Source organism: Moschus berezovskii, chromosome 22, assembly GCF_049115385.1.
Source record: "Moschus berezovskii isolate FMDL1 chromosome 22, NW_MosBer_1.0, whole genome shotgun sequence".
In the NCBI taxonomy this organism is placed as follows: Eukaryota; Metazoa; Chordata; class Mammalia; order Artiodactyla; family Moschidae; genus Moschus; species Moschus berezovskii.
The window spans coordinates 61572086-61583320 of NC_142481.1; the positions used below are offsets into that span (position 1 = coordinate 61572086).

The following is an 11235-nucleotide window of genomic DNA, read 5'->3' on the forward strand; positions in this document are numbered from 1 at the left end:
GCCCACAGGCCAGGACGGCGGCTGCATGAGTGCCAGGTGGCAGGGCACAGAGGAGGGACTGGGGGAGGCCCACCAGCGAGTGCCTGGGGGTGCCCAGGGCCCCCTCGGTGGTAAGCTCGTCCCCCAGGCACCCGACCATCTCTCAGGCCATGGCAGCGAGCTTCAGAAGCCGCAGGGTGGCCTGCCTGTGACTGCTGGACTGAGGGGCGGACACTGCCTGCTGAATTGTATGGTTACCCTGAGAGGGCCTCTCGTTCCAAGTCCCTGGCGGGCTGTTGCCCATGGGAGGCGGGAACCCAGCACCCCAGCAGCACCCCGACCTGCCCACGCGCCCCTCACCCCAGGGCCGTCTGCCGCGGAAGGAGCGGGACTGGAGTGCGTGTCTCGCCCAGAGCCGCCAGTCTGAGGACACTCTCCCCACAGCACTTTGCCTCTGTGCTCTGCCAGCGGGGCAGCGGTCCAGCGTGTGGTGTTGCCCTGGCCCTGCCACAGGCAGAGCTTGACAGCCGGGAGGCCTGGGTGGAGGCCCCTCGTCTCTGCCTGCTCCTTCTGCTGCCTGGCCGGGCAGGCTGGGGGCTGCACTGGGGCAGCCCAGACAGGGACTGCTGCACGGTGGCTGGGGGGGGTGTGGCGGTAACTGGCTGGTGAGCCTGGGGACAGGCCAGAGTCCCCCGCGCACACCCACACAGCTCCATTCCACACACTCCCCAGGCAGGTGCCATCCCCGCCCGCCCCCTCCTTTCCAAGCCTCTGCAGGTGGGCCTGTCCTGGCACAGCTTTGAGGCCAGATATGGTGGAAGCCCCCCTCCCAGAGGTGCAGTGAGGCCCCACTGCGGGCTGTGGACTTGGGCCCATGTTTAGCTGTGGGTCCTGTTTCCCTCCCATGCATACGGCTTGCTCCTAGACTGTTCTCTGGGTTCCCCCAGCTGGCAAGCTCCCCTCACGTGCCCACTGAGGGGGTTGCCCAGAGCTGGTGTCCCTAAGGGCCCCGACCTGGCTGGGGGCCCAGGGAGTAAAGCTCTGTGTCCAGGAACCTCGCCCTCCCCTGAGAAGCCTCACTCCTCCTGGCCTGGGCAGACTCGATTGCATTTGCTTTTATTTCATAGTCATGAAAGCCACGCTTGCTTGTTACGGGCAGGTATGTAATATATGAGAACACCTGGAGAGGAGCTTCCCCAGTCGAGACGGGTTCACTGGGGGATTTCAGCATATTTTGTCTAGTGAACTGCTCATCTTTTACAGATTGGTACAGACTTTCGCCTTTGAGGTTATAAATCTGGCATTAGATACCAGAAGCATTTCCTTGGGTCCCTAAGCGTGATTACAACTGCCCCCAGTTTTGCCTGTCACCCCCTCTTTGGGGGACAGGCTCCAAGGGGTTTTTGATGGCGAGTGTCTCTGTGACAAACTGCAAGATGGTAAACATCTTGCAGCGTTCATATGTGCCCATGTTTCAGGCTGTGCTTTCAGAAGCCTGGGAAACTGAGGCCCCTGCTTCTAGGGCTGTAGGTTGGCTGTCGTGAGGGGGACCCTGCAGAGTGTCGGTGGGGCCTTGGGTCCAGGGAAACAGAAGGCGAGTGATGAGGCAGGCGCCTAGGAACAGTCACCTGCCTGCAACCTGGAGCAGGGCGGCCTGTGTGGCTCGGGGGAGGTCAGGGCCACCTCGGGAGTCAGCACCCTTTGGGGCTTGGGCATGGCTTAGGAAGCCGAGGGCAGAAGCCAGGGGGCCCCGGATGGGGAGGCCAGTCCTGGGGGAGCACCTCTGGGTCAGAGCTGCAGACACAGCTCAGCTCAGCCTCGCTCCTCAGGAGAGGGGGACCCATGTCAAGCCTGGGCCTCCGTCCCCAGAGCAGGAAGCTGAGGCTCTTAGGTGGGGCTGGGGCCGGAGGTGCCAGATGGGCTGGCCTGGGTCGCGTGGGGTGACGCCCATTGCCCAGAATGGGGACAGGCTGCCCGGCAGTTGTCGGCTGGGGCAGAAGGCAGGAGGGCGCTTGCCGGGTCCTGGCGTCTTGGGGGCCTTCAGCCTCACTTCTATCTCCTGAGGGCGCCTGTCCGGTCCCTGGTCCGTGTCTGGATGTGTGGCTGTTGGGCGTGTTTTCTCGGCCTCTGCGTGTCTGTCTCCTGCGCCTTGAGATATGTGCGTGAGGGAGCGTGTGGGCCACGGGCTGGCCGCTGTGTCTCCTACGCCCAGGGCGCCAGGTCTGCTGATGGGGCCTCAGGTGTGGAGCTGGCAGCCTGTGATTAGGGGCTCCTTTCTGGGGCGCGGGTCTCCCTGACAAGCTTTCCCCCCCAACCCCCCTCCCCGTGGCCGCCTGCTCTGCCCTCTAACAGAGACATCTGTCAGGCAGCATGGCTGCTCACCGTCCCTGACTCAGCTGCAGGCCCGGCCCCGCGCCCCCCGCCCTCCCAGCAGCGCGGGCGGAGGCGGTGCTGGCCGGCGCGGAGAAGCTGGGGCGCACCCCTCGTCCCGGGGTCCCCTCGGGCCTCTCCTCAGGGCCCCGCCGACCGGCCACGTCCCGCCAGCCGCCCCCCCCTCCCCCGCCCAGCCTGCTGCTGGCCGGGTCCAGCGTCTGAAAATAGCCCTGGAGGAGATTCAAGTCTAGGGCTGGAGGAGAGGGACGGGCCTGGGAAGGACCGCCCGCTCTGCGCGCAGACGCGCCGGGGGCGGGGACACGGCGAGCGAGCCGCCCGGCCGCGCCTCCGACCAGAGGGCCGCGCTGCCCCGGGGCGTCCAGCGCGTGTGCGCTGGCTGCGGAGGGGACGCGGGGCTCTTGGGGCACAGGGCTCTGGGGCGTGAGCGCCGAGGCAGGCCTGCCTCCGCCCCGCGGTCCTGAGGGACGTGTTTTGGGGGCGCCTGAGTCACCGCGTCCCGGACCTCCCGTTTGATTAGGGTACAGAAGGGCGTTTTGTCAAGAGGGCTGAGCTGGGAGCCGTGTGGAGGATGTGTGCCCTGCCCGGTCAGCAGATCCGGGGCCCACCAGTCCCGCAGGGCCGGTGCCCGCAGGGGGAGGCTGGCCGCTCAGCCCTGCCCTGCCCGCCAGCTGGCCCAGGTAAGGGCACCAGGAGGGGAGACGTCCCCGCCGAGGCCCTGTCCTTTCGGGTGCGTGGAGGGTGGTCTCCGCACCCCAGGGGTGTGGTGCTGTGGGGAGCAGGGGGCCTGGTTCAGGTCTCCGTGGATCCTCACACCCACACGCAACTTGCCAGAACAGCGTCTGTCCTGCTGTTTGCGACAGAACTGGCTCTGGGCGCTGGGAGTTCTCGGTGGCCCCCTTACCAGGAATCCCCCAAGGGTGTGGGGGTGAGGAGGGCAGGAAGGCCCTGGGCCCTGACCCCTGGGATCGCCTGCAGGCCCCCTCCTCCTCCCGCCTGGCACCACCACCCCCATCGTCTGGAGCCCGAGGGTGATTGCCGGGCCCTCTGGTGGGGACAGCCCTGCGCGTAGGCTGCCCTGTAGACAGTGCGGTTGGGAGGCGCCCTCGGCAGGAGCACCCCAGCAGGGGCGGCGCGCGCCTCAGCCCACGTGTAGGCACCTCTGGAACCTTGCGGTTCGCTGGGCTGTGGACTCCGCTCCTGTGTCCTGCAAGGTCCTCTAGTCTCCACGCGCTGTTTCATCGATGAGAAGGCCAGGACTACAAGGGACTCGCACACCTCAGCTCTGGGGCCCCTTGTGTGTGTCAGGCGGTGGCATCTCCCAGAGGGGGTCGTGGAGGCCGGCCTCCAGGGCCGGAGGTGACAGTCGGCCGTCTGCCTGCAGGTGGTGGTGCCCACCCGCGTGGGGCAGGGCTACGTGTTCGAGGCCCCCCCGCCCGAGCAGGATGAGTACGACATCCCGCGCCACCTGCTGGCCCCCGGGCCCCAGGACATCTACGATGTGCCCCCAGTGCGTGGGCTGCTGCCCGGCCAGTGCAGCCAGGAGGTGGGTGTCCGGGCTGGTGGTGGGGCACTGTGCTTTCCAGCCCCAGCCGGGGAGGCCCTGGGGTGCAGCTTAGGGTCCTGTCCTCTCCCTGCCCGGAGCACTGTGCTCTCCAGCCCCGGCTGGGGAGGCCCTGGGGTGCAGCTTGGGGTCCTGTCCTCTCTCTGCCTGGGGCGCTGTGCTCTCCAGCCCCAGCCGGGGAGGCCCTGGGGTGCAGCTTGGGGTCCTGTCCTGTCCCTGCCCAGGGCGCTATGCTCTCCAGCCCTGGCTGGGGAGGCCCTGGGGTGCAGTTTGGGGTCCCCTCTCCCTGCCCTCAGGTGGCCCTGGCCCCTGCATTACTGTGCCTCTCCTGCCCTCAGGTATACGACACGCCCCCCATGGCCGTCAAGGGTCCCAACAGCCGGGACCCATCACTGGACGTGTACGACGTGCCCCCCAGTGTGGAGAAGGGCCTGCCGTTGGCCAGCCACCACGCGGTGAGCGCGGAGGGGATTCTGCAGCCGCACGGGGTGCTGGGTGTGACTGTGTGCACCCTGCGGCAGGGGCCTGCAGAGCGGGGGTCTCCAGATACCTGCCTCCAGGACCTCTGTGATGGGGGTGGAAACCAGGCGCCCCTCTGAGCCTCGGCTTCCTCCTCAAGGAAAGGGTCCCTCTCCTGCAGGGCGTTCTCGAGGAGGGTCTTGAGAAGGTCACGTGGGATAGCAGGGGGACCACAGGATGCACCATCCGAGCCAGGATTCTTCTGAGAGGGGGAGGAGGAGGAAGAAGAATTGGAAGGGGCCTCAGGCATGAACCAGGACTGTCCTGGGCAATCCAGGGCATCAGCACCCTGAGTGCAGCATGCAGGTGGCTCAGCCACATATTAATATCTGCCTTAGAATAGAAGTAAAGAACCCGCCTGCCAGTATAGGAGATGCAAGAGATGCAGGTCCGATCCCTGGGTCAGGAAGATCCCCTGGAGGAGGGCACAGCAACCCACTCCAGTATTCTTGCCTGCAGAATCCCAGGGACAGAGGAGCCTGGAGGGCTACAGTCCATGGGGTCACAGAGAGTCAGATACGACTGAGAGACTAAGAGTAGACATTGAGTAGAGAATACCCAGTGGTGGTGGTGCTGAGGGTGGGAGTGGTAATGGTGCCATAGCCGACCTCTCCCTGAGTGTTTGCAGTCACACAGAGAATTAAATCGTATAGTCCTCACAATAAACCCGTGAGGGCATTCTCGCATAGGCGAGCGGACAGGCCCAAAGAATGGCACCTAGCGCCTGAGGTTGCACAGCTAGTAAGTGGTGGGGCTGGGATTTTGAGCTCTGGTCTGGCCCGAGTCGGGCTCCGAAGCGTAACTTTTGGGCAGAAGAATCGCAGCTCTCGAGGGCCGGGCTGTGTGTGCGCGGATGCCTGGGTCCACCCGCAGGTCCCAGGAGGGCAGGTAGACGGGCAGCTGTGACCGCTTCTCGGCCCCCAGGTGTACGATGTCCCTCCCTCGGTGAGCAAGGATGTGCCTGACGGCCCCCTGCTGCGTGAGGAGACCTACGATGTGCCTCCTGCCTTCGCCAAGGCCAAGCCCTTCGACCCAACCCGCCACCCGCTGGTCCTGGCCACGCCCCATCCAGACTCCCCGCCGGCGGCCGAGGACGTGTACGACGTGCCGCCCCCCGCCCCCGACCTCTACGATGTGCCCCCAGGCTTGCGGCGGTCAGGCCCCGGCGCCCTCTATGACGTGCCCCGGGAGCGGCTCCTGCCCCCTGAGGTGGCCTGTGGCAGCGCAGCGGATGTCGGAGTGTACTCGGTGCCCCCTGCGGCCGAGCGGGAGGCCCCGGCCGACGCCAAGCGCCTGTCAGCCTCGAGCACTGGCAGCACCCGCAGCAGCCAGTCAGCCTCCTCCCTGGAGGCGGCGGTGCCAGGCCGCGAGCCCTTGGAGCTGGAGGTGGCCGTGGAGGCCCTGGCCCGCCTGCAGCAGGGCGTGAGTGCCACGGTGGCCCACCTCTTGGACCTGGCAGGCAGCTCAGGGGGGTGCGGGGGCCGGCGGGGGCCCCCCGAGCCTCAGGAGCCTCCAGCCGCGGACCTGCGGGCTGCTGTGGCCGCTGTCCATGCGGCCGTCCACGAGCTGCTGGAGTTCGCCCACAGCGCAGTGGGCAATGCCACACACACCTCCGACCGCACGCTGCACGCCAAGCTGAGCCGGCAGCTGCAGAAGATGGAGGACGTGTACCAGACGCTGGTGGCCCACAGTCAGGCCCTTGACATCAGCCGGGGAGGCCTGGGGGCCACCCCCGAAGACCTGGATCGCCTGGTGGCCTGCTCACGGGCAGTGCCCGAGGACGCCAAGCAGCTGGCCTCCTTCCTGCACGGCAACGCCTCGCTGCTCTTCAGACGGACCAAGGCCTCTGTCCCAGGGCCGGAGGGGGGTGGACCCCCGCACCCCAACCCCACCGACAAAGCCAGCAGCATCCAGTCCCGGCCCTTGCCCTCGCCCCCCAAGTTCACCTCCCAGGACTCTCCTGACGGGCCGTATGAGAACAGCGAGGGGGGCTGGATGGAGGACTACGATTACGTGCACCTGCAGGTGGGTGCGCGCGGTTCCACCTTTGCCACCCTGTCCCAGGGGTCCCGATCCCACAGAAGGCTCCCGCGGCCACAGGCAGACGTGGGTCCTGGGGGCCCCAACCCCACAGAAGACTCCTGCGGCCACAGGCAGACGTGGGTCCCGGCGTGGTCTTATTGAGTCCCTGTGCCGTCACTGCAACTTTCCAGGCCAGCTGGGCTCCTGGAGTCCCATCCTACCCCTGTCTCAGGCCCTCGGTCCCATGTGGCCGCACCATCAGGGGTCCTGCAGTGCCCCCCAGTGATGGCTGCGGATCACCTGCAAGGGCAGGGCTTATCAGGCTCCTGCGCCTTGTCCTATTTCGGTAGGTGAATCCCGAAGTACAAGCAAAGGCAAAGATGCTAGCAGGAGAGGGGAACAGCGAGGGGACGGGTGGTGGGCCCGGCTGGGCCTCTGAGTGGAGGCCCGTGTGCCGGCTGAGTGGGCGTCCCAGGGACAGCGGTCAGGGGTGGGCGGGCAGGCAGACCCTGTACCTCAGGGGGCGGCCCGGAAGCTATTCCTGCCGTGGGGGAGGAGCGGGGCAGGACGGCGGGGCCCGACTGCGTGGTGGGCGCCCGCCCTGTTCTCACCCCAAGCTGGCGCATGGCGGCGTGGCGGGTGCCCGTCTGAAGGCTGGGGCTGAAGGCGGCCCGGGGCCTGGCCGCCTCACCCCGAGCCCAGCTCCGTCCTCACCTCCAGCCCAGCCCTGTGCTCACCCCCAGCCCCGTCCTCACCCCGCGCGGGGCCACAGCGCCCCCGGTGGCTGCTGGCCTCACTGCACCGCCTGGCCTGGGCACTGCTCTCACCTCCATCCTATCTCCCCTCCAGGGGAAGGAAGAGTTCGAGAAGACCCAGAAGGAGCTGCTGGAAAAGGGCAACATCATGCGGCAGGGGAAGGGCCAGCTGGAGCTGCAGCAGGTGAGGGCGCTCAGGCTCGCAGCCTCTCCTGGCGCCTTCGTCTTGAGAGTCTGTCTTTCGAGCTGAGCCTCCCAGGGCTCCCCAGACCCGACCCGACCCGCTCTCCTGCATAACTGTCCGGGTGTGTCAGCGGGATTTGTGTAGGTTGTTGTCAGTCATCCTGGCAGGTATCTTAGCACACGCAGAGAAGTGTGAAAGCAGAAAAGAAGCCATTCCCTTGGGGGCGGTCGCCAGGCTCTGGGACTGGTTTCCAGTCTTGCTCCAGCCTTGGAAGGGGCCTCCACCCGGGGCTGAGACGTGAATGAAAACAGTTACATCTGCTTTCATCTCAGGATGTTTCTGTGGCATTAAATATTGACCATAAATTGTTTTTAAAGTCAGCCTACATCAGTTATAGTTGAATGTTTACTTTGTACCCAGTTCTTCTTGTGAAAAACACTGCTGTGTTTATCTGAGGACGTAGAATTTTGCTTATATTTTGGCTTGTTTCCATAGAATAGTAAAGGGATTTTTTTTTAAAGGGAGTTTTATTCTGATTATGAAGATTTTAAAAATTAAAATATAGTCTGATACAAAATCAACACAGAAGATGCCACCCAGAGAGTTCCCCTCATTTCCCGTTCCTTGAGTGTGGGGAAGAGTGGTCTAGGGGAGAGCCCACCAGGTTCGCCCGAGACGGGGGACTTGGGGTGTGGCTTTCAAAGCCACGTTCCCCAGCTGCGAACTAGGGGATGTACTTATAACCATCTTGGGGTCAGTGTGAGAATTAAATGAGTAAACAGTATAATGCCTAGGAGGTGCTGGGCACACAGAACACGTGCAGTCAAGGTATAGACGTTAATGACTGGCTGTGAATGGAATCTCCACTTGGGAAATGGACATGTGTTTTGTCTTCTCTGCCTCTGCCATACTCTTGCAGCGTTTATTTAACCAGCCTCGTGTTGGTGGACATTTAGTTTGTTCCCAGAGTTACTTTTGTAAATAAATCTGTGCTGACTACAAATCTCTTCACATACTTGGTCAGTAACTTAGATAAATTACTAAAAGCTGAAATAAAAGGAGCGTGTTTGAGAAACCAAAGATCTTGAGTTTCTAAGAGAGGGGCATAGGAATATAAAATGTGTTGACAGGAGCGTTTGTTGTTCCATATCCACATCAGTGAAAACTCTGGAGACCCCACCACCACCAAATACCTACCAGTGGAGTGTAGGCTGAATAAAGTGTGGCCATTCGGACAGTAGGATATGATATAGCTGTTAAGAATCTGTCAAAGATTGAAAAGGACTCTCTGGAGATAAAGCTGCAGAAAATGAGCATATTCTCACGCTGGACAAGAGAACCAAGTGAGTTTCACCAAGTAGCCAGCTAAAAGGGCAGGTGAGGGTTTCAAGTGATAGGAAGGGTCAGTGTCACACTGGTTTGCTAATTAAGTAAAGCCTGAAATCAGAGTCTATGCAGGGCTGGTCACAGCCACCCAGTCAGAACCAGCTTGGGGTGAGGATTTGTCAGTCCACACTGCTGACACCCAGGCCAGAGCTACTGCTGGTGGGGATTTTTATCACATGGCTTATGTGTACTCACTCACAGGAAGTAAATGGCCCATTATTGTTAGGTGCTAAAGTTAGGTCATAATATGTGTAGTACACTGTATGTTTCCAGTTTTTATCTTTTTCTGGGGGTTGTGTGGGTGGGGAAAGGGGGGGGCTTTTGTAGGATCTTAGTTTCCGAACCAGAGATCAAACCTGCACCCGCTGCAATGGAGCACTGAGTCTTAACCACAGGGCCACCAGGGAAGTCCTCCAGTTTTCTAATTCAAGAGGGAAAGAGACTATTTGTGTTTAAAGGAAAATGCCTTTGTAGAATATTCACTAGTTATGGGTGGGAATTTTTTCTGAAATAGGCAAATACTATGACCTTTTGCGTTTTGCTTAACATTTTTGTTGTGAGAGATTTAACACATGTATAAAACTGAAGAAAATAACCCACAGGTAAACTCATTGGAGAAAAGGAATCCTGGGCTTCCCCAGCCCCACTCATTCTCAGGGTAGCAACTTGTCTGCCACATCGTTGTGAACACCTTATATCATTTCATCTGCAAATACTTCAGTGTATAGTCCTAAAAGGATAATTCACCAGAGATTTAACAGATTTCAGGGTGCATGAAACTCCAGGTGATAACGCTTCTGCTTCCTGTATTTGAATCTTTTTACACTGCCTATGTTAAGAATTTTTTTTAAAACTTTTCATTTTGAAATACTTAGAGATTGATGGGAAGTTGGAAAGAAAGTGTCGAGTGCATTCCCTTCTCCCAGTCCCCAGGAATGACGTCTGAGGTGACTGGATAGCAGCATCCAAACCAGGAGACTGCCACCCCTCACCCCTCCGCTGCTCAGCCGTCCCCCTCTTTAGCACACACACAGCCTGCCACCTCTTGAGATGAATGGGAAGGTCATCTGGAGGATGTTTGAGGGCAGGCTGGGTGGGTGGGACCGGGGAGGCCAGTGTGGGCCTCTGACCGGGGGCCCTCGCTCTCCGCTGGGCTCTGTCCCTTCTCCTCCGTGGCCTGCTTTTCACTCTGCTGTCCCTCTCCGCCAGCTGAAGCAGTTCGAGCGGCTGGAGCAAGAGGTGTCGCGGCCCATAGAGCACGACCTGGCCAGCTGGACGCCGGCTCAGGCTGCAGTGCCGGGGCGGCCGGGCGGCCTGGGGCCCTCGGACCGGCAGCTACTGCTCTTCTACCTGGAGCAGTGCGAGGCCAACCTGACCACGCTGACCAACGCTGTGGACGCCTTCTTCACCGCCGTGGCCACCAACCAGCCGCCCAAGATCTTCGTGGCACACAGCAAGTTTGTCATCCTCAGCGCGCACAAGCTGGTGTTCATCGGGGACACGCTGTCGCGGCAGGCCCAGGCGGCCGACGTGCGCAGCCAGGTGACCCACTACAGCAACCTGCTGTGCGAGCTGCTGCGCGGCATCGTGGCCACCACTAAAGCTGCCGCCCTGCAGTACCCGTCACCCACCGCCGCCCAGGACATGGTGGACCGGGTCAAGGAGCTGGGCCACAGCACCCAGCAGTTCCGCCGTGTCCTGGGCCAGCTGGCCGCCGCCTGAGCACCACCCGCAGAGGGGCAAGGGCAACAGGGCAGGGCGGCACGGCCCGGAGAGCCACCGTGGTGCGCGGGGCCCGGCGCCCAGACTGCGCAGGGCAGCGTGTGTATTTATGATGGGCCAGGAGGTGGGGCAGCCCTCCCGGCGGAGCCCCAGCAGAGCCGGGCCCAGAGCTGAGGTCACAAGGGCTGGCGGTCTCTCCTGAGTGCACTGAGGGCCCAGGGAGGGGGTGGGCTGGGGTCCACAGGCCCCACCACCCACATGGCCTCAGGGGACCCCTTGGACTGACCACTGCGGGGGCCACGTCCCCCCGACAGGACAGGGCAAGTGTGACCGGGGGTATGTTCTCTCTGCACCAGGAGAACCCTAAGAAACTATTTTTCATTATTGATTTTCCAATCATTTGACTAATAGTCTACATTTAAATAAAATTTAAAAATGAAAAGCATCTTCCTAAGGTATGAGAGGCAAGAAGACCAGGTGGAAGGGCAGGCGTGCCACAGGTGGGCTGGCGTGTTGAGGGGTTTCTGGGGGTTTCAGTCTGAGACTGTGGGAAGTGTGAAGAGAAAGTAGGTCTCTTCAAAAGAAAATGCAGGGCTGGGCCTGGAGAGGAGGCGGGGAGTCCGGGCTGCTGGAAGGAGGCTGAAGAGCAGCGTCCGGTGGAGCCCCGTGGCCAGGAAGGCTCAGCGTGCGTGTGGCCAGCGCTGAGGTCTGAT

The 11235-nt window shown here is 61.9% G+C and overlaps 1 protein-coding gene across 3 annotated transcripts in view; it reads left to right on the top strand.

The window, feature by feature from the left end:
- Window positions 1-10964, top strand: part of BCAR1 (BCAR1 scaffold protein, Cas family member) — a 34296-nt gene extending 23332 nt beyond the window's left edge. For all 3 annotated transcript variants that reach the window (XM_055413116.2, XM_055413118.2, XM_055413117.2), the window contains exons 3-7: window positions 3755-3916; window positions 4273-4389; window positions 5378-6478; window positions 7325-7414; window positions 10010-10964. In XM_055413116.2, coding sequence (XP_055269091.2) covers window positions 3755-3916; window positions 4273-4389; window positions 5378-6478; window positions 7325-7414; window positions 10010-10522 — 1983 coding nt within the window. In that variant the 3' untranslated portion in view covers window positions 10523-10964. The remainder of the gene's footprint in view (window positions 1-3754; window positions 3917-4272; window positions 4390-5377; window positions 6479-7324; window positions 7415-10009) is intronic.
- The last annotated feature ends 271 nt before the right edge of the window (window positions 10965-11235 follow it).